This window comes from Hemitrygon akajei, chromosome 1, assembly GCF_048418815.1.
Source record: "Hemitrygon akajei chromosome 1, sHemAka1.3, whole genome shotgun sequence".
Taxonomy (NCBI): Eukaryota; Metazoa; Chordata; class Chondrichthyes; order Myliobatiformes; family Dasyatidae; genus Hemitrygon; species Hemitrygon akajei.
Window position 1 is genome coordinate 213,654,272 of NC_133124.1, and position 24,872 is coordinate 213,679,143.

Sequence of the window (24,872 nt, forward strand, 5' to 3'; positions counted from 1 at the left end):
TGAATGATGTTGACACCACATTGCAAGAATGTCTTATTAAGCCGCAGAGTGATGTAATAGCTCAAGCAAAATTCTAATCCGACAAGCAACGTTGCTGCAAAACTAGTGATAGTCAAAATGTGTGTTCACTGCTCTGGGAGAAAGCAAAGTTGTTTTTAATTGGATTTCCCACCTCTTGTCTAGTTGAATGTGGTTTCTGTCAAGCTCTTCACTGCATCTCTTTAACTGTCTTGATGCTGTGAAAAGTTGTGAACTTCAATTATCTTTAACCAAGTTGCAACCTGATATTCAAAACCTCACTAGTTTGCGTGACTGGCAAGGATCTCACTAAATACCCAAAGTAACAATATTAAACACTTTTTTGTTGCTGATTTGAAAGAATGTTAAATATATCATAAATAAAGTATCCCATTCAGAGCTTTGAAATAGTTTTTCCTATCCATGTGTAACATTATACTTAACATATAAGAATACCTGTTAAAACATAAATATTGACTACATTAGAATAATCAGTCATTGTCCTCGTTAAGTGCCATGTCATATGACATGGGTGATCATGGTCTTTTCATGACCATGATGGTACTTGGCAAATTTTTCTACAGAAGTGGTTTGCCATTGCCTTCTTCTGGGCAGTGACTTTACAAGACGGGTGACCCCAGCCATTATCAATACTCCTCAGAGATTGTCTGCCTGGTGTCAGTGGTCACATAACCAGGACTTATGATAGCACCAGCTGCACATGACCATCCACCACCTGCTCCCATGACTTCATATGACTCCGATCGGGGAGTTAAGCAGGTGCTACACCTAGACAAAGTGACCTGCAGGCCAGTGGAGGGAAGGAGCACGTTACATCACCTTTGGAAGAGACATATGTCCACCTCGCCACCCAACAACATACAGTTGCCCAAAAAAACGTTAGCAACTAACAGAGACGGTGCGGGGGGGGGGGGGGGGGGGTGGGGGGGGTGGGGGGGGAGGTGTGGTTCGTGGTGGTCATTGAGGCAAATGGAAGTTACAAGTGGGCCTCAAACAGACACAGAACACAAAGGTCACAACCACAGCAGAATACCAACTTTCAGTCTGGTTCTCGTACCATCCTGACTTAAAATATAAAGTCAGAAGTGTATTGCCGTATGCACAAGTACACGTATGCAGAGCTGCAATGAAAAACTCACTTGCAACTGCATCACTGGCAGCATTCACAAGAAAACCATAAGCATAATTTATACAATTATTTTACAAACAGAAGAGTACAGCCCAGGAATAGGCCATTCGGCCCACAGAGTTGTGCCAACAAGCTAAAAACTAAATCAGAAAACACCCAGACACTAATCCCTCCTACGTACACAATGTCCATATCCCTCCATCTTCCTTACATCCATGTGCCTATCTAAACATCTCTTTAAAGCCTCTAATGGATTTGCCTCTACCACCATACCAAGCAGTGCATTCCAGACATTCACCACTGTCTGAGTAAAAAACTTACCCCTCACTTCCCCTTTTCACCTGCAGTGCATGCCCTCTGGTTTTAGACATTTCAACCCTGTCTACTCTCTCTATGCCTCTATCTCTCATAACCTTATAAACCTCTGTTAGATCTCCCCTCAGCCTTCGATGCTCCAGAGAAAACAACCCAAGTTTGTCCAGCCTCTCGTGATAGCGCATGCCCTCTAAACCAGGCAGCATCCTGGTAAACCTCTTTTGCACCCTCTCCAAAGCCTCGACATCCTTCCTATAGTAGGGCGAGCAGAACTGAGTGCATTACTCTAGATGTGGCCTAACCAGAGTTCTATAAAGTTGCAGTATAACCTCCTGACTTCTGAACTCTATATAGAACACATCTAGAACAAAATAAAAGGTCCGCTTCATTGCAAAGTGACCTAAGTGGTCATGGTTTTCTGTGCTTGTTAATGATGAAGGTTGTGCAGCTTGGTTCAAAAACTGAATGGTTGAAAATAATTATATTTACCATTTTTTGCAGTCCTTGGACTGATTGCTGTACCTTCCTCTGTAACTGCTTTCACTTGAGGAGTCGCAATGATTGATGAAGTCATCTCCTCACAGCTTTCTCAAAGACAATTAAAGATGGGCAGTAACTGCTGACCTAACAACTCTAGAAAAAAGTGAATGAGAGCTCTGTTGCCTGACTTTAAGACTCAATATATTAGGAGTATGTTTGCATAGTAGACAGCAAAGATGAAGTTGAGTTTATTGCCGTGACATAAGAGCAGAATTAGGCCGAACCTGTTGAGTCCGTTCCACAATTCCATCATGGCTGTCTTATTTTCCCTCTCAACCCAATTTTCCTGCTTTTTCCTTTGCCACCTGTACTAATCAAGGACCTATCAACCTCTGCTTTATAAGTACTCACTGACTTGGCCTCCATAGCTATCTCTGGTAATGAATTCCATGGATTCACCACTCTCTGGATAAAGAAATTCCTCCTTAGCTCTGTTCTGAGTAGACATCCTTGTATTATGGAGCTGTGCCCTCTGATCCTGGACTCCCCCATTATTGGAAACAACTTCTCCGGAGCAGCATGTATCGGTCATATGGGACACATGGTGGAAACGCACATGAAGGAGCACAGGAAGTGTAACTGTTCAGGTTACCTGGAGAAATCGGCAACAGCAGAACATTCGCAGTGGCCATGGGATTGACTTTCTGTTCTACTACTGTTCTGTGTCAGTGGCTTTTGGGACCACCTGGTAAAGGAAGCCATTGAAATTAAACTAAAGGAAAATAATTTTAACAAAGATGAAGGTCTCTTAGTAAGAACTGGAATTTGATTGTAAACAAGGTGGGAGAGTGGAAACCTGATTGGATGAGGACTAACCAATCAGGTGGGATGGACTACAGGGGTATAAGTACCACCAACAGGACATGCCCAGGCATTATCCCAGAAGAAGATGGCAGAGTCAGTCATTGAAACATCGATTATAATCGATACCTGTACCTCCTGGAAGCCCGAGAAGAGTTTATTCCCCTAAGTGACTGTTTGTGGAATGATGTTGGTGCCAGACAGGGTGATTTGAGTATCTCAGAAGTGGCTGATCTCCTGGGATTTTCATGCACAACAGTCTCTTGAGTTTACAGAGAGTGGTGTGAAAAACAAAACATCTAATGAGCGGCAGTTCTGTGGGTGAAAACAACTTGTTAATGAGAGAGGTCAGAGGAGAATGGCCAGACTGGTTCCAGCTGACAGGAAGGCCGGCGGGTATTGAAACTGGGTCACTGGTGCTGTCAAAGTGTTGCACTAATTGCAATGCCACCAAGCCACCTAATCTTAATGAACAAACACTCTGTCCAAACTGCTCTGGATAAAGCAAACACTGCAACCACAGGTGTTAGTGAAGTTCCGGGTATTAAAGTTGGTGGATTAATTGGCCACTGGAGACTTGCCTAGATCCAGAGTCATAGAGTATGGACCTTTCAGCCCAACTGGCCCATGCCAACCAAGATTCCCATCTGTTAGAGCATATTCTGGAGTTATGGAATATAGCAAATATTAATTTCAAAAGCAACCAGTGTTCAGATCTGAATGTGGATTGTAGATTGAATTTAAAATACAGCTCGGAACAATAGTTTTCCAAGACTGCAGACTGGCATTGATTGCAAACCCCATTGACCTAAGATGTCTGCATATGCATGAATGCAGTCAGAGACAGCAGTGATTAACATTCAGTCTCTGATGTTTGGAGTATTGCTCTGAAGATCTAAGTGTTTGAAAATTATATGCAACTCAAAGGAAGCATTGTCAACCCTAAGTATTGAAGTAAACAGTGTCAGTGTAACAATTGAAACCATATTGAGTTGTCACTAATCTTAAGGGTATAAAAATGAGTTTGAGTTTAGGGCTGTCTTCTTCCAAGAGTGTCTCCAGTATGATTCTTGCTTGTTTTGCTGAATGAAGACTTTGATATCACCAGCTTCAGTGTCTCTTCAGTGACTTTGTTCACAGTCACAATACCAACTAAACTGGTCTCATTTGCCCCTGCTTGGCCCATATCCCTCTAAACCTTCCCTATCCATGTAGCTGCCTTTTAAATGTTGGTAATGTAATTCCTTCAACCAGTTCCTCTGGCAGTTCACTCCAAATACTGACCATCTTCTGGGTGGAAGAGCTGCCTCCTGAGTTCTATTAAATCTTTCTCCCTTCTCACCTTAAACCTTCTTGTTCTTGTTTCCCCAGCTCTGGGAAATAGACTGTGTACATTTAATGTTTCAAATCTAGAGGCATGTATGGGAAGATTTAAGATTGGTTATTGTCATTCTTCAGTACACAAGTGTAAAGGAGATCAAAATGATCTAATGCAGGATAAAAACACACTAGAAACATAAAGAACACAATAAAAAAACAAAGAATTACAATATATAAATATAAAAGCACTTCCATAAAACAACACGCAAGTAACTTGACGAATTGTATGTACATGAAGTGACACTAGGTGATGTGTATGTATTGTGGTACGGTGGGTTGATAGGTGGAGGTGTTGATCAGCCTGACAGCTTGGGGAAAGTAACAGTTTTTGAGTGGTTCTGGTGTGGAGAGAATAATCATGAAACATAGGAGCAGAATTAGGCCATTTGCCCAATGATTCTGCTCCACCTTTCCATCATGGCTGGTTTATTATCCCTCTCAACCCCAATCACCTGCCTTCTCATTGATGCTGCCTGGCCTGCTGAGTTCCTCTAGCATTTTGTGTATGTTACTTGGATTTCCAGCATCTGCAGATTTTCTCTTGTTCCTGTAACCTTCGAATCCCTGACTAATCAAGAACCTATCATCTCCACTTTAAACATACCCAATGACTTGGCCATTTGTGTCAATGAATTCCACAGTTTCACCATCCTGTGGCTAAGAAATTCCTCCTCAAGGAACATCCTATTCTGATGTTGTGTCTTTGGTCCTGGAGTCCCCCAATATAGAAAGCATCATCTCCCTGTCTACTCTATCCGGGTGGGATTAGTATAAATGGGTGCATGAGAGTGAGGACAGAATTTGTGGGCTGAATGGCCTGTTTCCCTACTGTATCCCTATGACTTTATAAACTCTAGTAGGAAAGTATTATGTCTGTCCTTCAGTCCCAGAGCTTCACAAAGCAGGCTGCCAGCATGTGACAGTGTAATTGTTATAATCAAGAGGACTGCGTGACTCTCTGTAGTAATGAACTATAATCAGTGTGTGATCCTGCCGCTGTAGGCTAATAACTGTGATTGGGAGCCCACCGCTCTCCAGCCCCACTCCCGCACTCCGAGCAAGGATCAAATATTATCCATGTTTTAATTATTTTCTAAAATTCATGAACATTTCCTGCTGGGAGCCAATGTTTTGTAGATGGGGCAGCAAGCTCATTTGTCTAATTTGGATCTGAGTGCTCTCTGATCTTTCACCAAAGGGAAAACATTTTACACCACTCAATTTGAAACTTTTATTTTCAATAATTGGTAAATTGAAGAAAATGTATCATATGTGTTCGGCTGCTGCCATTGGCTGGAAAAATCAAGCAGACATTGGCAAGTCCTTGGAAACCTTCAATTGCTTCTCTGTGGTGTTGTGACAGTTGGGAACAGATTCAAATTTAGACTCGGGCATATCTACCGCATGAGCATCGAAATGTGGAGTGAAATGCTTCATTTGCGTCAATGACCAACAAACCCAGGGATGTGCTGGTGGGGGTGGTGGTGTGCAGCCCGCAAGTATCACCACGCTCCCTGGCACCAACATAGCATGCCCACAGTGACCATCAGAACAAGAAAGGCAACAATAGCAACAACAGCAAAACAAGTCCCTTTCTCACCCACCCACTCACCCCCTCGCATACATCGACAAGCTTTCAACCCCAGGACAGGACACCTCCAGGCCTCCAGTCCCTGACCCTGAACGCTCAGGCTTCCAACTTCCAACCCCAGGCCTGGACTTGCAGACTCGACCTTCGGTCCTCTACCTCCGTGCTCGCCAGCTTCAGTGTTTGACCATCGATGCCAGGACTCGCTAATCGTGGGTTTGACCTGGGCCCCTGCAGCATATTCCATCTCTGATGAAGGTTTTCAACCTGAAACATCGACAATTCCTTTCCCCACACAGCTGCTGGATGGCTTGCTGAGTTTCTCCTTCGATTCCAGCATCTGTAGTTGCTTGTGTTCCTTGGGTTTCAATCTGCTCCCTCCACCCATGTTGGACCCCAGTGCTCAGGTCCATGATTAGGCTAGGATTAGGTCCATTCACTAAGAGTGAGCCAATCCCATTGTATCTCTCAGCACAGAATTGGGCCATTCAGCCCATCGAGTCTGCTCCACTACTGGATTATATCTGGTTTACTTTCCCTCTCAGCTCCATTCTCCTGCCTTCTCCCTGAAGCCTTTGGCATCCTTACTAATCAGGAACCTATGTACCCAATGACTTGCACTCCGTAGCAATGAATTCCACTGATTCACCACCTTGTTTAGTGATACGGCACAGAATAGGCCCTTCCAATCCAATGAGCCACATCATCCAGCAACCCATATATTTTTAATCCTAGCCTAATCTCAGGACAATTTATAATGACCAATCAACCTACTAACCAATACATCTTTGGACTGTGAGAGGAAACCGGAGCATGCGAAGGAAACCCATGCAATCATGGGGAGGGCGTACAAACTCCTTACAGACAGCGCCAAATTGAACTTAGAACTCCAGTGCCCCAAGTGTAATAGCATCCGCTACCATAGATTCCTCATCTCTATTCTAAAGAGACGTCCTTCTATTCTGAGGCTGAGCACTCTGGTCCGAGACTCTTCCACTATTGGAAACATCCTCTCCACATTCACATCAATATTCAGTAAGTTTCTATGAGATTCTCCTGCGTTCAAAGTAAGTTGAAAGTAAACTTGTTATCAAAGTCCTTACATGTTACTGTATATACCTTGAGATTCAATTTCTTGCAGGCATTTACAGGGAAAAAGAGAAATACACTAGAATTGATGAAAATCTGTACATGAACAGAAAAAGACTAACAAACGGCCAATGTGCAAAGCAAGAAAAACTGTGCAGAAATAACTGAGAATATGAGTTCTAAAGTGTCTTTGAAAATGTATCTGTAGGTCGTAAAATTTAGTTGGTTTCAGTGAGATCCCATCCCTCATGGATTGTGATGAATCTGTGAAATTTGTTGCTACAGATGGCCCTGCAGGCCAAGTCATTTTAAGGCAGAGGCTGATAAATTTTTGATGGGTGGTAAGAGTTATGGGTTGCAGGGACAAGGCAGGTGAGTCATCCACAAATGAATGGCAGCTTAAATTTGATAGGCTGACTGGTTTATTTCAGCTTCTTATGGTCTTTAACACAGAATCATAGATTATACAGCAGGGAAACAGGCACTTTGGCCTACCAGTTTCATGCCAACATCAGGCAGGTTCATGAAACCTACACAGATTCAGTTTGGAAATACTGTATATGATCACCCCTTCATCTAAATCCCAAACTCCCCAATCAAGCACCATGGGAACAGCACACTTTACCAAAAACACTGTCTGTGGTGGTTTTCCCATATTCCCAATGGCCTCCTCGACCACTCACCTATGTAACTAAGGGCAATATGAAGCAGCCAGTTACCTACCAACTCGCATGTCTGTGGGATGTGGGAGCAAACCGGAGCCTCTCACAGTCACAGCGGGAACGTGCAGACGCCACATAGGCAGCGCCGGAGGTCAGGGTTGAACCCGGGTCGCTGGAAGTGTGAGGCAGCGGCTCTACGAACTGCACCCTGCTGCTTACAGTCAACCTTCCTTTTGCAAAGGACATCATTCCCCTGAGAAATTACCCACGCAGGAGTCTTTAAGATTTCTTGTTTACTTTTTAAACATTGCTCAGGGTCTAATTACTGGCAAGACCAGACCTTTTGCCCTTGAGGAGGTGGTGGTGCCACTTGGCTGAGTGGCATCAGGAGTGGGTGCTGCACCCACTCCTGGGCTGGGGGAAGCACAGAGCCAATATTTGGCCATTTCCCCTCCTAGGAGGAGGTCCCACCCTGCCTTAACCCCCCCCCCCCCACCCTACTGCTCACTTATTTCTAGTTGCCCACCAATGGATGTTGACCCCTGACCTGGCCTATTGACTCACAGTATACTCCCCCTCTCTCCGCCATCTCTCTTTCTGTTTTGGAACCTGAAATGGGGGAGGGGGGTGGAGAGAGAGCATGTAGAGGAACGGAGAGGGAGGATTCAGCAGTGCTGTGCACACAATATTGCGGTCTACAATTTCCACACGAATGCAATTTCTGTGTGACCTTATTAATAATGGATTCTAGCAATTTACAATAACAGATGTTAAACTAATTGGCTTGCCTTCTCTCTCACCCTCGCTCTCTGGTTACAATGCTGGTTTTCCAGTCCATTGGAACATTTCCAGAATCGAGAGGATTTTGGAAGATCACAGGCAAAGCATCCACTCTCTGCCCAAGTATAATTCATCTCTTAAGTTGTTTTTTCTCTGGCGATAAATCCTCTCCACCCACATACACCCCTTTACGCCCCCTTATTCCTACTATTTTTGGTACACTTTCGAAGTCTTCCACTGTGAGAACAGATGCCAAATATTTGTTTCTTTGCCTCCTTAATTTCTTTATTATTAATTTTTCTCTGGCTTCAGATATATCAAGCCGTGGGACAATTCTGCCAGTTAAGACTCAGGCTCCCACATACACAAGAGATCCTGCAGATGCTGGAAATCTTGAGCAACGCACACAAAATACTGGAGGATCTCAGCAGATCAGGCAGCATCTGTGGAGGGGAATAAACAGTCCAGCTGGGAAGGGCATAAATTACCAGAAGTTGGAGGAAACGATGTTCATGCCATCAGCTTAGAAGCTGCCCAGATGGAATATGAGGTGTTGCTCCTCCAGTTTGAGTTCGGCCTCATCATGACAGCAGAGGAGGCCGTGGACAGACATGTCAGAATGGGAATGGAAAGTCAAATTGAAATGGTGTTTCTTGTTCATTCTCTCTATTTCCATTGCCCTGTTTCGTTACCCTCTTACCACCTCCTCTTCTCACCAGCCCGCCATCTTTCTCAGGTACCCCTCCTCCTTGTTTTTCTCCTGTTGGCCACTGTCCTGTCCTGTCAAATTCCTTCTTCATCAGCCCTTTACCTCTTCCATCTATCACTTCCAAGCTTCTAACTTCCCCTTTCCCCCTTCCATCTATCTTTCCCATTCACCTATCACCTTCTAGCTTGTACTTCTACCCCTCCCCTCCCCACCTTCTTGTTCTGGCTTCTGCCCCCCTTCCTTTCCAGTTCTGCTGAAGGATCTCGACCTGAAACATCAAGTGTTTATTCCCCCCTCCATAGATGCCACCTGGCTAGTTCAGTTCCTCCAACATTTTATGCGCCAAGCCCCCATACGTTTGTGGAAGGAGTCTACAAGGTAGACTGGCCTGGAGAAATATGTCCCTGTCAAAATCTGGCTCTTAGGTCAATGCTGGTTTAATTGTTTTCTTGTTTTAACGGTGGTTATGTTCCAATGGAGTGGTTTCCTGAGCATTCTATTGCATATTGGCAGCTTTAGAAAAATTGGTGGGGGTTTGGGGGGGGGGGGGGGGAAAGGATCTTGTTGAAACCTACCAACAGTTGAAAGGCTTAGACAGAGTGGATATGGGGAGGATGATTCCAGTAATTGGGGAGTCTAGGACCAGAGGATGCAGCCTCAGAATAGAAGGATGTTCTTTTGGAAGAGTGATGGGAAGGAATTTCTATACCTAGAAGGTGATGAATCTTTGGAATTGATTGCCACAGGCAGCTGTAGAAATCAAGTCATTGGGTATATTTAAGGTGGAAGTTGATAGGTTCTTGATCAGTAAAGATGATAAAAGTTACAGGGAGAAGACAGTAGGATTGAGAGAGAACTTTTTAATATATTTTATTGATATACAGCTCGGATTTGGCCCTGCTGGCCTTGAGCCACCTGCCCAGCAATCCCCAGATTTTTTAAAATCCTAGCCTAATCATGGGATAATTTACAATGACCAATTAACTTAATGACTGTTACATCTTTGGACTGTGGGAGGAAACTGGAGCACCCAGAGGAAACCCGTGAGGTCACAGGGAGAATGTACAAGCTCTTTACAGGCAGCAGCAGGAACCCATGTCGCTGGTGGCACTGTAAAGTATCGTGTTAACCACTACACCACCGTGCCACCCATGACGGAATGGCGAAGCAGGCTTGATGGGCCAAATGGTCTAATTCTGCCCCTACAGCTTGTGGTCTGACAGACACGGAATGCCAGAGAAACTCAGCAAGAAAGGCAGGATCTACGGATGCTATTCCCTAGATGTTGCCTGACTTGCTGAGTTCCTCCAGCATTTTGTGTGTGTTGCTCAAGATTTGCAGCATCTGCAGAGTCTCTTATGTTTATGTATTGCCAGTACAAACGTGTTGGGAATAGAACAATAGGGCACAGGAAGAGGCCCCATGATGACAATTTAATCCCATCTGCCTGCTCAGGGTCTACATCTCTCCATTCCTGCCAATCCACATGCCTGAATGTCTCTTCAACTTTGCTGTCATATCTCCTTCCACCACCTCCCCGGCAGCCCATTTCATGGAGCCACCACACCCTGTGTAGATCAAAACTATGCAGTTCAAAGTAAAATCAGACTACGTATATGTCACCACAAACAACCCTGAGATTCTATTTCCTGTGGGCCAACTCAGCAATTCTGTAGAATAGTAACTGTAAACAGGATCAATGAAAAAGCAAGAGCACAGAAGACAACAAGCTGCAAATGGAAATATGCCTACGTAGTAATAAATAACATGAGCATAAAAAATCTTGAAATGAGATCACTAGTTGTGGGAACATCTCAGTAGATGAGTGTGGTTATCTCTTTTGTTCAAGACCCTGATGGTTGAGGGGTAGTAACTGTTTTTGAACCTGGTGGTGCGAGTCCTGAGGCTCCTGTACCTTCTACCTGATGGCAGCATGGCCTGGGTGGTGAGTGTCTTTGATGATGGATGCTGCTTTCCTATGACAGCGTTTCATGTAGATGTGCTCGATGGTTGGGAGGAGTTTACCCGTGATATACGGGGCCGAATCCACTACCTTTTGTCGGACTTTCTGTTCAAAGTCATTGGTGTTCCCATGTCAGGCTTTGATGGAGCCAGTCACTGCACTCTCCACTACACATCTTTAGAAGTTTGTCAGAGTCTTTGATGTCGTGCTGAATCTCCGCAGGAAGTAGAGAGGCTATATTTTCTTTAAGCTTCTCCCTTCTCACCTTAAGTCTATGTGCTTTGACACATGACAACTGTAATTAATCTTCAGGTAGTGGCTGCCTTCTCAAAGCTAATCCACTCTCTGTTTTTGTTCTCCTGCCCCCAGGAAGCCAGTCAGTAGCTGAACAGGATGAGCAGTGAGACCACCCAGGAGGTGGTGTCCGTGCCCCCACCGCCAACCTCCTCCCGAAAGGAGGGCTATTTCGACCAGGTCTCCGAGAACGATCCGGAATACCTTCGGCTCAGGAACATGGCGCCCGCCCTGAGGCAGGACTTCAACCTGATGGAGCAGAAGCAGCGGGTAACCATGATCCTACAGAGCCCGGTGAGTAACAGGGCGGGCTCTGGCTGAAACTATCAGCGTGGTTTGGCAGTTGCAGGAATGTACAAGGCTCAGTTGGGGTACCACAGTCGTGTAGTGGTTGCTGTAGCAATACTACACTGCCAGCGACCCGGATTCAATTCCTGTCAGTCTCCGTAAGACAATAGGCAATAGGTGCAGAAGTAGACCATTCAGCCCTTCGAGCCTGCACCACCATTTTGAGATCATGTTCTGATCATCTACTATCAATACCCGGTTCCTGCCTTGTCCCCATATCCCTTGATTCCCCTATCCATAAGATACCTATCTAGCTCCTTCTTGAAAGCATCCAGAGAATTGGCCTCCACTGCCTTCCAAGGCAGTGCATTCCAGACCCCCACAACTCTAACTCTGTCCTAAATGACCTACCCCTTATTCTCAAACCATGCCCTCTGGTACTGGACTCTCCCAGCATCTGGAACATATTTCCTGCCTCTATCTTGTCCAATCCCTTAATAATCTTACATGTAAGGTGCTTGTACGCTCACTCGGAGACTGTGTGGGTTTCCTGGGGGGGCACCGGTTTATGCCCACATTCCAAAGAGGCACAGGTTTGCTGGTTAAGTGGTGTAATTCACTCCATTCACTGAAGAAGCTCCCGTGATGGATTGTAAGATGTATTGCAAAGGATCTTTCGCACGAATTAATAGCTACGATAAACCATGCTCCCGGGAATGATCGGGCCTTTGCACTGTAAGATTAACAAAGTCCTCTCATTCTCCTCAGGCATTTCGAGATGAATTGGAATGCTTGATCCAAGAGCAGATGAAGAAAGGAAGTGACTCCGGCAACCTCTGGGCTCTGCAGCAGATAGTGGACTTCATGTCGAGCACTCCAATAACCATTCCCACCTCACCACCAGGTACGGTTGTGCACTGAAAGTCCAGCCAGTGCTTCATATTTAATTGACATGCAATCCATGAGCACCAAGCATTCTGAGACTGGATGAACATAAGAAACGGAGTCTCTCGCCAGCTCCACAGTGCCGGAGATCCACTGCTGGTTTCAGTACCACATACCCCTCCCTGCCCATGCCCCTTGCAGTTCAGATCTCCATCAATCTCCACCCCGAATACACTCCATGCCCACTTTATTAGGTACACCTGTAACCTACTCGTTAATACAAATATCTCATCAGCCAGTCAAGTGGCTGCAACTTAATGCATAAGAGCATGCAGGCATGGTCAGGTGGTTCGGTTGTTGCTCATAGCAAACTTCAGAATTGGGAAGAAATGTGATTTAAGTGATTTTGATCATGGAATGATAGTTGGTGCCAGATGGGGTTGTTTGAGTATCTCAGAAACTGCAGATCTCTAGGGATTTTCACACACAACTGTCTCTAAAGTTTACAGTGAATGGTTCTGGGGGGTAAAAGATACCTTGTTAATGAGGAAGGTTAGAGGAGAATGGCCAGACTGGTTCAAGCTGACAGGAAGGTGACAGTAACTCAAGTAACCGTGTGTTAGAACAATGGAGTGCAGACGAGCATCTCTGAACACACAACACATCAAACCTTGAAGTGGATGGGCTACAGCAGAAGAAAATCACTCCACTACGGTACCTAATAAAGTGGCCACTGAGTATCTATTTAATTACTTCATCTCCACCGCTCCCTTGGGGAAAGAACTCCAAAACGTCATAAGTCTTTAGACCCATGACCTTATCTGGTACATTTTCTCTACAGATGGAGAATGTTTAAACTTCTTCCCTCCAGATATCCTCTTGTTTATTGATTATTATTGGGGTGAAGGCAGATCTAGTATAATGCTAATAATCTCTCCAAATTTTATTTGTTTCCCATTATTAATCGCTGTGGAAGCATCACAGTAGTGTAGCAGTTAGCACAACGTTGTTATGGCTCCGTGCATTGGAGTTCAGAAGTTCAGTTACGGCGTCCACTGTAAGAAAGTTTGTACGTTCTTCCCGAGACCACATGGATTTCTTCTGGGAGCTCCGGTTTCCTCCCACTGTCCAAATGCATACCAGTTAGTAGGCTATTTGGCCATTGTAAATTGTCCCATGATGTGGCTAGGGTAGGAGTTCCCAACCTTTTTTGTGCCATGGACCCCTGCCATTAACCGAGTGGTCTGTGGACCCCAGGTTGCAACCCCATGGGCTGGGGTTAAATTGGTGGGTTGCTAGGTGGTCCAGATGATCCTGTTCAGCACTGTATCTCTAAATAAAATAAATACATTGATTCTCAAGCACAAAAGGACCAACTTTTACTTTAGCAAACACGAGGAAATCTGCAGATGCTGGAAATTCAAACAACAACACACACAAAATGCTGGTAGAACACAGCAGGCCAGGCAGCATCTATAGGGAGAAGCGCTGTCGACGTCTCGAGACGTCGACAGCGCTTCTCCCTATAGATGCTGCCTGGCCTGCTGTGTTCTACCAGCATTTTGTGTGTGTAACTTTTATTTTAGCATCTTTGTTCCTTTTAATATAACATTGAGACTTCTCCTGCTCATCTCCGTCTTTACTGCTCCCCACCTCCCCCTACATTATGAAATTCTGATATGTGCTCGTGTCTCGGCGTTAACATTTTACATGGCAGCTTATCAATTGACATTCAAGCTGCAAGCTCAGATAACTCTATCAAATTTGTCAAACGCAATTTCCCATTCATAAACCCGTGTTGATTTTTCTTGGAGACGTGAAAGACGGCAATTGCTGGAATCTGGAGCGAAAAGCAAACGGCTGGAGGAACTCAGCGGGTCAGGCAGCATCTGTGGAGAGAAAGGGTTAGTCAATGTTTCGCCTCAAGGCTCTGCACCAGGACCTTCGACTACCTTCTGATTTTCTACATCTTCAACTAACTCCTTAATATGGATTCCATCTTTTTTCCCAACGTCAGACGTTAGGCTTTCCTGCTCTCTCTCTCTCCCTGCTTTCTTGAATATTGGTGATGGTATTTCAGTTTTCCAATCCTCGGGAGCTCTCCAGAATCCAGGGAATTTTTCTAGATGAAAATCAGTACATTTCCCATTTCTGCAACCACTTTGCCCAAGGGACTTGCTAGTCTTTAGACCTATTAGTTTATATAGTACATTTTCTCAAGAGATGGACAATGTTTTAACTTCCTCCCTTCTGATACCTTCTTGTGCATCGGAGTACTTTCGACCATGAAGACTCTTACCATTTCTTTGTTTCCTATTATTAATTCTCAAGCTCAGAGGGACCAACATTTACTTGAACTTTTTTATTATTTTGTATATATCAGTTCTTAATCTGTTTTTATCTTCATGTATCAAGGTTTCTTAATTGCTTTCCAAGTACATCTGCTTACACAAGTCAAACAATGGGCACTAGTTTTGTTGAGGCAAGTTTTCAGAACTATCCTACATGTGATAAACACAAGAAATTCTGCAGATGCTGGAAATCCAGAGTAATGCATACAAAACACTGGAGAAACTCAGCAGGTCAGGCAGCATCCGTGGAAAGGAATAAGTAGTCGAAGTTTCAGGTTGAAACCCTTCATCAGGATTGGAAAGGAAGGGGGAAAATGCCAAAATAAGAAGGTGGAGGGAAGAGAAGGTCTACGAGCCCAGGAGGTGATAAGTGAAGCCAGGTGTGGGTCGATGAGGTCAGAAGCTGGAGGTGATAGGAGGAAGGGGTAAAGAAGAAAGAATCTGATAGGAGAGGAGAGTGGACCATAGGAGAAAGGGTAGGAGGAGGAGACCTGGGGTAGGTGATAGGATGGTGAGGAGAAGAGAAAGAGGTAAAAGGAGATCCAGACTGGGGAATGGAAGAAGGAAGGAGGAGGAAGGAATACTAGAAGTTAGAGAAGTCGATGTTCATACCATTAAGTTGGAGGCTAGCCAGACAGAATAGGAGGCTTTACTCCTCCAACCCAAGAGTGGCCTCATCATGGCAGCCATGGACTGACATGTTGGAATGGGAATGGGGAATGAAATTAAAATGGTTGGCCACCAGAATGCACTGTGGGTACCCTGTAAATGGTTAGCTTTGTACAAGTAATGTCGCGTGCATTCGATGGATGTAATGTAAGTATGTCATTGTGAACCAGTCAGACCCTGAAAATGGAGGTGTATCAAGAAGCAGAGAGTCAGAGGATGGAGGCAAACCATGTCACAGGTAGATAGGGTCATAAAAAGAGCTTCAAGCACATTGGCCTTCATAAATCAGGATACTAAGTGCAGGAGGCAGGATGTTATGTTTAAGTTATTTAAGACTTCAGTGAGGCCTAATTTGAGGTATGTGTGCAGTTCTGGTCACCTAACTACAGGAAAGATATCAATAAAATTGAAAGAGTGCAGAGAAAATTTACATGGATGTTGCCAGGACTTCGGGAAAGGTTGAAAAGGTTAGGATTTTTATTCTGTAGAGTGTAGGAGAATGAGGGGAGTTTTGATAGAGGTATACAAAATTATGAGAGGTATAGATGGGATAAATGCAAGCGGGCTTTATCCACTGACAGAACTAGGGTGAAATATTTAAGGGGAACCTGAGGGGGAACTTCTTCACTCAGAGGGTCATGTGAGTGTGGAACGAGCTGCCAGTGGAAGCAGTGGGTACAAGTTTGATTGTAACATTTAAGAGAAGTTTAGACAAGTACATGGGTAGGAGGGGTATAGGGGGCTATGTTCTAGGTGTGGGGTGATGGGACCAGGCGGAATAACAATTGGGCAAGAACTAGATGTGCCCAAGAACCTGTTTCCGTGGTGTATGCTCTGTGATTCTATAACTCCAAGCAATTGGGCACAAGAAATTATAGATGCCAGAATCTGGGACCACACTCAAAACACTGGAGAAACTCTGCAGATTGGGTACCATTTGTGGACTGTCGATGTTTCAGGATGAAACTCTTCATCTGGACTCCTGAACAAGTCCAAGTAAAGGTTTTGACCTGACCCATCAACTGTCCACTTCTCTGCACAGATGGTGCCCAACCTGCTGAGTTTCTCCAGCCCTTCGTGGGTTTGTTTCTTCACGGCTGACGTTTAAGGTTAATATGCAAGGACGGTGTTTTGTGTAGGTCAGTAATTTTTATTTTTCTCAACAAGGAGTGACAATGGTGGCACCGATCAATGACTTCCGAGCCATGGAGTCGTTGGTGTTTGTCAAGGGAGAGAGGCTAATGCGCTGTAAGGTGGCCAGCATCCATCGGCTCTTGGACCTGTTTGGATGGGCTCAGATTGCCAACACATACATCACGGTGAGTGGGGTGACTGCATGTTCAACTACGGGTGAACATAAAACATGGAAGTGGAATTAGGCCACTCAGCCCATCGAGACTGCTCTGTCATTCCATCATGGTTGATTTATTATCTTGCTCAAAACTTTATTCTTCTGCTTTCTCCCATAACCTTTGACACCTTTACTAATCAAGAGGTTTTCAACGTCCTTTTCAAATATACCCTATGACTTGGGCTCCACTGCCATCTATGGTAATGAATTTCACAGATTCACCACCATCTGACTCAATAAACTCCTCCTTATCTATTTCTTGGTAACTGCAAGTGCAAGTACTGAGATTGATGGCTACAGAATTGGTTAGTGAGGTTGTGTAACCCACAGGACCCTGAAATCTGTACAACCCTTTCTTTCATCCATGGGAACCCGTTGCCATGGCATCCTGTAACCCTTAGGAAACGTTTACCAATCAAATGCCGTAGCCCTTGGCAATGCACAATGTAAGATTGCCACAGTCCATTGGATGGGGAAACATTAATTTATGGGATGTTAGTTTTCTTTGCTGACAAAGTGTTAGTGATGAAAAGAGATGAAAAATTAATCCCTTTCTACATCCTGTGAAATCAATAACATTAAAATTCCTACTTGTTGCCAAGGATACAGAAAGAAAAGTATTTGGCTTAGAAAATTAATAGAATTTACTTTGTGTGCCATTTTTTACATTCTAAGACAATTTCTCTTTTTTCTCACTCTTTACTTTTTCACACTCTGCCCATTTTCTCTGTCTCCTATCCATCTTTCCACCCTCTCAACATTTCTTTGTCCTTGCTTTCTGTTTTGCTCGTCTTTCACCATCTGCTTCCCCTTATCTTTCTTCTCCCCTTTGTTTCTCTTTCATTCTCTCTCACTATAGCACATTCTCTCCTGCTCCTTCTCTGTCTCCCCGCCTCCCTCTCACTTTCTCACTCTCCTGCTCTCTCTCTAGCTTTCTTTTGCTCTCTCGCCCTCTCTTTTCACTCTTGCACTCTTTTTTTGCTTTCTTGTCTCTCTCTCTCTTTCTCTCTCTGTCCCATCCTCCATTCTCTCTCACTTTCCCTCTTTTTATCAGAAACCTTTTTCAAAAGACTCTTCAAAGACCCGTGGACCCTCGCTAACATTGACACTCTTTCACTGTTCACATCCCCAAACTTCCTCAAACATTTTACTCTGTTGCGCGTAACATACAGGGTGCCACTAAGTTTTTTTTTGCAAAGCCTTCCAGAGTCTCTCTGTCTGATTCACTTGGATCCTGGAATTGCTGAGGGACTCTTGAGCAAGCCTTATTACTGACTTCAGTTGGAAGTTGTCAGCCAGTTAAAGGAAATTACACTTATTGCAGGAAATGTTTCTTCATCGGAGTACAGCATTGGAAACTCTGTTGGGCAGAGTGCAGCTGAGCACAGGAACTTCTGCATTCCATCAGCACAATCCTCAGTCTGCTTCCCCCCCCCGCCCCCATAAATAGTGTTTCTCGGGAACCCAGGGTTTAGGTGTTCAGGCAAGTCTTTTGCAGAGAGTCTGTTCAGTGCTGTGGGTTAAGAAAGTGGGCTGTTGTCTCCCAGACCCAGACCACAGAGTTGTGGCTGTGAAGGGCAGCACAGTAGTTTAGTGGTTGGCGTAACGCCATTGCAGTGCCAGACGCCTGGGTTCAATCCCGCTGTTGGCTGCAAAGAGTTTGTACGTTCTCCCCGTGACTGCACGTGCTTCCTCCAGGTGCTCCAGTTTCCTCCCACGCTCCAAAGGTGTACGGGTTAGAGTTAGTAAGTTATTGCTATGTTGGTGCCCCCGGCACAGCATCGGACTGTGTTGACTGTTGACTCAAACGATCCATTTAACTGTACGTTCCAACGTTTCCATAAGATATTGGAGCAGAACTACAAGTAACTGTTACATACATAGACTGATTGTATGTACATAAAGTGACTGTAGATGATGTGTATGTAGTGGTGGTGGGGTGGTTGAATGGTGGAGGGTGTTGGGGAAAGTAACAGCTTTTGAGTGGCCCTGGTGCGGAGTGAATAACGATAAGATATAGTAGCAGAATAGGGCCATTTGGCCCATCAAGTTTGCTCTGCCATTCCATCATGGCTAATTTATTATCTCTCTCAAACTCATTTTCCTGCCTTCTCACTGTAACCTTTGATGCCCACACCTGCATATGTTTTGACAAATTAAAGCTAATCTTTACTGAGCTTTATTCTTTATCTTTCAGTCGGGACGGAGGGCCTTAACCTGAAGTGCGGATTTGTCCATTTTACTCCACAGATGCTGCTTGACCCAAGAAATCCCAGAATACTGGACTGTCCAGCAGGTCAGGCAGCATCAGTGTGGAGAGAGATAACGCAGCCACTTTGGGTTAAGGATCCTTCACGGGAATTGGGGAAGTGAGAAGGCAAGAGTGTTTCCTTGGTGCAGGAAGGGGGAGATGTGGAAGCAGCGGGGAATGTCCATGACAGGGCGCAAACCAAAGTTATCAAGGCTTGTTTAAGTGAAGAGATGTATCTTAAGAAGTGAAATAGTAGGCTTTGTGCGTCATCCCGGTGAAAGACAAGCTAGGTTTTTAGTCTGCGCACAGGAAGAAGCCATGATCAGAGGTAGCAAATGTATAGAGAAATACATGGTCTTACCCTTTGGCTGGAAGAACCTGTACAATGGCAATCGTTCAGACTTCTATGAACTGCATTTATCTCTGTCTGGTGCAAGGAGGAGAAATTTATGAACGACAGGAAAAAATAGCAACACAAGCTTGGGAGCAAATTAGAGTTAAGCAGTAGAGGAGAAAAGGGTTGGTTAAGAAGGAGGGAATAGAGTGTGAGATTAAGCTTGCAGAGAACATAAAAACTGACTCTTAAAGCTTTTATAGATATATCATGTGGAAAAATACATCCTTATAGTCAGAAATGGGAAAATTTATAAAAGGAACAAAGATTTATGATTTAGAATGAGGAACAAACATAAACAGAGTAATTAAGCACGTGTTTTCGTTCTGTCTTTCAAAACCTTCTAGAAATGCTGTGGGGAACGCAATATCTAAATTAAATCATTGGTGGTTGGGAAAATTGAACTTTGGGATGGATGGAATGAACGGCTTTAATCCACAACACACTTTTGTTAACTTCGTTTCCTTCTCCGTTTTTTTTAATTTTTCCTTCAGCTCAGAGTTAGTAAGGAACAGGATCATTTCCTCATCATTCCCAGGGGAATTTCCTATGGAGAAGTCTCTGGCTCTATCCTGGTGAGTATATTCATTACAAGCAATGGTTCCCAACCTGGCAACCACAGACCCTTTGTATTGATCTACAGCATAAAAAAGGGTTTGGGAACCCCCGATTACAAACATTAACGGTGACTTTTAACCCTTTCTGACCTGGAGGCTCCTTGATTATTTACTTAAATTGAGTGCTTCATGCAGTCACTTAGCCCACTCTGACTGGCCGCTTGTCAGGCCAATCGGTTAAGCCCGGTCCCCCCTCCGCTGTCTCATGGAGAATGGAACAGAACTGTGCCAGAATTGACCCTTCGGCCCGCAGTGTTGTGTCAAATAAATTCAGTGAATAATCCTTTCTGCCTGTCCATGTCCATACCCCTCCATTTCTTGCACATTAATGTAAATGCTTCTATCCTATCTGCCTCCACGACTGTCCCAGGTAGCAGCTTCCAGATACCCACCACTCTCTGTGTACAAAAACCAGCCCCGTACATTCCTTTGAACATTCCCCCTCTCAGCTTCAATGCATGCCGTCTAGAATAAGACATTTTAACCCTGGGAGAAAAGTACTGGCTGTCCATGTCTCTCAAGGGAGGCTTCTCTGTAACTTTCTCATATAATGGGTGAGTGGGAGGGAGGAACAGGGCTTGTTTCACTGTAGTTGTTCTGTTGATTGAAGTTCTGCTGGGCATTCTGGGCATACTGTGTCAACATCGGAGTGCATGGTGACACTTGGTGACCCTTGGGTGTATTGGTTTTGCAGCACAAATGGCGCATTTCACTCTACACTTCGATGTGCTCATGAGAAGTAAATTTGAATCTTGAAGTGATTAATGGTTAACGAAGTCCGCATTGCATGAGTTGCCTGTGTCTGCCTTTTGGCCCTGTCGTCGTGAGCAGTGTGGTGTGTCAGACCAATAATGTTTGAGGACGAACCCCATTCCAAATGTTTGAGCACAAAGTCTAATCTGATGCTCCAGCGCAGCACCGGGGAACATCTCCCTCCAAGATAGACATAAAACTTAACAGCACCATTCCAAGAAAGCAGAGAGCTCCCGTAGAGACACAGAAACAGGCCTTTGAGGACACCGAGTCCGTGCCAGACTTCTTGCCCATCTACACTATTCCTTTATTTTCCTGTAAATGCCTGCAAGAAAATGAATCTCAAGGAAGTATATGGTGATACATGCGCACCTCACTTAAAGTGAACCCGCATTTCGGACTCCCATGTCTTCATTTGAATTAGTCATGATCTGAAGTTACAAACCACAACGCAGAGTAACGCGCATAAAATACTGGAGGAACTCAGCAGGTCAGGCGGCATCTATGGAGAGGAATACAGAGTTGACGTTTCTGGACGAGGCCCTTCATCAGAATGATTGTGTGTGTTACTCAGGAATAGCAAGGTACTGTTCGTGAACAGGTCAGAGATCTGATAGCACTGGGGAAGGAGCTGTTGCCAAAAGTTTGAGTGTGGGTCTTGAGGCTCCTGTGCCTCCTGATGACAGCGCTGAGAGAGGGCACATATAGGGTGGTGAGGTCCTTCACGATGGATGCTGCCTTCTTGAGATGCTGCTTTTTGAGGGTGTCCTCGAGGGTAGGGAGGAGGCTTGTGCCTGCGATAGAGCTGGCTGAGTCCATAAGACCATAAGACAAAGGAGCAGAAGTCAGCCATTTGGCCCATTGAGTCTGCTCCGCCATTTCATCATAAGCTGATCCAATCTCCCCTTTAGTCCCATTCCCCCACCTTCTCACCATAACCTTTGATGCCCTGACTACTCAGATACCTATCAATTTCTGCCTTAAATACACCCAATGACTTGGCCTCTACTGCCACACGTGGCAACAAATTCCATAGATTCACCACCCTCTGGCTAAAAAAAATTTTTTGCATCTCAGTTCTGAATGGGCGCCCTGCAATCCTCAAGTCATGTCCTCTCATACTAGACTCCCCCACCATGGGAAACAACTTTGCCACATCCCTCTGTCCATGCCTTTCAACATCCAAAATGTTTCTATGAGGTCCCCCCTCATTCTTCTAAACTCCAAGGAGTACAGTCCAAGAGCAGTCAAACCTTTTTCATATGTTAACCCTCTCATTCCCAGAATCATTCTAGTGAATCTTCTCTGAGTCTACAGCCTTATTTGATCCAGCAGTTCTTTCCCCTTCCTGAGGTCTTCACAATTCTCCAATCTGCCCAGGTTCTCCTAGAGTACATTCAGCTAGAGACTCATTCCACCGAGATGCAACACTGAGCGTCATAGGAAGTCATTCCTGCCTGTGGCCATCAAACTTTACAACTCCTCCCTCGGAGTGTCAGACACCCTGAGCCAATAGGCTAGTCCTGGACTTATTTCCACTTGGCATAATTTACTTATTATTGTTTAATTATTTATGGTTTTATATTGCTATATTTCTACACTATTCTTGGTTGGTGCGACTGTAACGAAACCCAATTTCCCTCGGGATCAATAAAGTATGTCTGTCTGAGGGCAACAACCCCCCCCCCTCCAAATCATCCATAACTTTGTTCATTATGCACCATCTTGTATGATGTGGGCAATCATTGTCTTTCCATGGCCATGATTGCCTTGACAACTTTTGTTCTACAGAAGTGGCTTGCCGTTGCCTTCTTCTGGACAGTGTCTTTACAAGACGGGTGACCCCAGCCATTATCAATACTCTTCAGAGATTATCTGCCTGGCGTCAGTAGTCGCATAACCAGGACTTGTGATATGCATCAGCTGCTCGTACGACCGTCCACCAGCTGCTCCCATGGCCTCACGTCACCCTGATCAGGTGGAAGGGGGGGCTAAGCAGGTGCTACACCTTGCCCAAGGGTGACCTGCGGGCTAGTGGAGGGAAGGAGCACCTTACACCTCCTTTGATAGAGACGTATTTCCATTCTGCCACGCAATCCATAATTTACCGATACTTACTCCCAAACTCCAGTGACTTACCTTCACCGGTCTCATGCTGAGAGGCAAAATAAGACAACCCACACTCAGAAGTAATTGAAGATGGCAGAACAAGTGCTATTGTTATTAGGAGAGCTTTTGAAGAGTGTTGTGTATCCAAACACGTGACATTTAACCTTTAGACATCGCACACTTGCTTTCAGCTGCAATGCCATCCACAGTCACGGACATGGAACATCAGGAAAGACGTCAAGGTTTTGAGGAGGTTTCCCAGGTCAGTGTCAGGGAAAAGACAGTCGTTCTGCAAAGCAACTCGGGAAGCTGCAATTGTTCCAGGCTTAGAGGAAAAGTAATACTTGAAATGATGAGGCTTCTTTGACAAAGCAAGGAGGAAGAAACATTTCCTCTGAGGTGGGGGTGTTTGTGAACAGAGATCACGGTTTTAATGTCATTTAACAAAGGAACCAAGGAGGAAATGGAGAGAAATTATATTCAACAGATGGTTGTCTCGATCTGAAACTCACGACCTGAAAGAGTAGTGGGAGCAGATTACTCAGGAAATTTCAAAAGGAAGTAAGATGTGCACTAATTTGCAAAGCACAAAAAGTTCAATAGTTCAAAGTAAGTTTATTAACAAAGTACATATATGTCACCATATGCTACCTTGATATTCATTTTCTTGTGGGCATTCACAGTAGGATGAAGGAATACAACAGACTCAACGAAAAGCTACACACACATAAAGACCGACAAGGAACCAACATGCAAAATAAGACAAGCTGTGCAAATGCAAAAATATAATAAATAATTAACACTGCAAACAACAAACAAATTAATAAACTATACTAAGAATGGCCAGCTGGTGGCGTAGTGGCTTCAGCGCCGGACTTCAGAGCGAAGGCTCCTGAGTTCGAATCCAGCCGGCTCCCGTGCACGCTTTCCATCCGTGCTGGGTTGAGCGTCGAGCTGGCATCTCGGCCTCGTAAAAAAGAAATTGCCTGCTACAGAAACATCAACAGCAAAAAGTTGATGGCCTGTTCCTCTCTCTCACTCTCTCTCTCTCGTGAGTTGAAAGGCAATTTCTCTTCTTCTTTCTATACTAAGAATGGTAAATAAATAATACCGAGAACAGGGGAGCGAGTAAACAGTTAAATGTAGAATTAAATCTTAAAAGTTATCTGGGTGTCAGTCAGATTCTGTGCTTTATTTTGCTTTCTTCTGTATTTTTTAACTTTTTTATTTAAAGACGCAACATGATAACAGGCCCTCAGGCCCAGCGAACCCATACTGACCAATACAGGCAATCGCTGTGATAACTGGTTGTGATTTAATTTTACACTTGTATCGGTCTGAAGCTGAGTAGAAGATTGTAATGAAATGAGAAAATATTGGTGCCTGTGCTTATCAAATCTGTAAGGGTTTCCAAGAAGGCGAAAGGACTTGTTACTGAACCTGGCCTTGCAACACTCCTGCTGGCAGAGAGCACCGTCAGAGGAGCAGGGCCTGAACCAGATGGTTCACTGATTGATTTGCAAGCCATGCTGGTAACCTCAGTTGAATCTTCACAGAAAATGCAAGGAAATATGAACCAGCTTGGAAATTCGCCTGTCTTGATGTTTCATGCCAGAATCTTGGTGCAGAGGTGTTTGTCATTCTCCGTTCCAGAAATATTAACCAGTAAACCGATTAAAGCATCCACCGTCTGAATGTAAAAGGCGGTGCTGTGTGAGTAAGCATGTCTCTGCTTCGAGCAGCTTCATTCCTCTTTCAGTATCCAAATCAGCACTTAACCCTTTACAAAGTGTGTCTGGAAATTCAATAGTGTAACACTTCTTTTCCTGATTGAATTTTAAAAATTTCCAGATTATTTTACTTGGAAATTCGACCATGTAGTATTGTATATTTAATATTTCAATAATGTCTGAGT

At 44.5% G+C, this 24,872-nt stretch overlaps 1 protein-coding gene across 5 annotated transcripts in view; it reads left to right on the forward strand.

Annotated features, from left to right (window-relative positions):
* Nucleotides 1–24,872, forward strand: part of add2 (adducin 2 (beta)) — a 133,831-nt gene that overhangs the window by 64,912 nt on the left and 44,047 nt on the right. For 4 of the 5 annotated variants that reach the window (XM_073060209.1, XM_073060228.1, XM_073060246.1 and 1 more), the window contains 5 exons: nucleotides 11,365–11,583; nucleotides 12,346–12,481; nucleotides 14,277–14,366; nucleotides 16,650–16,801; nucleotides 19,973–20,053. In XM_073060209.1, the coding sequence (XP_072916310.1) occupies nucleotides 11,389–11,583; nucleotides 12,346–12,481; nucleotides 14,277–14,366; nucleotides 16,650–16,801; nucleotides 19,973–20,053 (654 nt within the window). In that variant the 5' untranslated portion in view covers nucleotides 11,365–11,388. The remainder of the gene's footprint in view (nucleotides 1–11,364; nucleotides 11,584–12,345; nucleotides 12,482–14,276; nucleotides 14,367–16,649; nucleotides 16,802–19,972; nucleotides 20,054–24,872) is intronic. The other variant, XM_073060238.1, reaches the window with a different exon arrangement.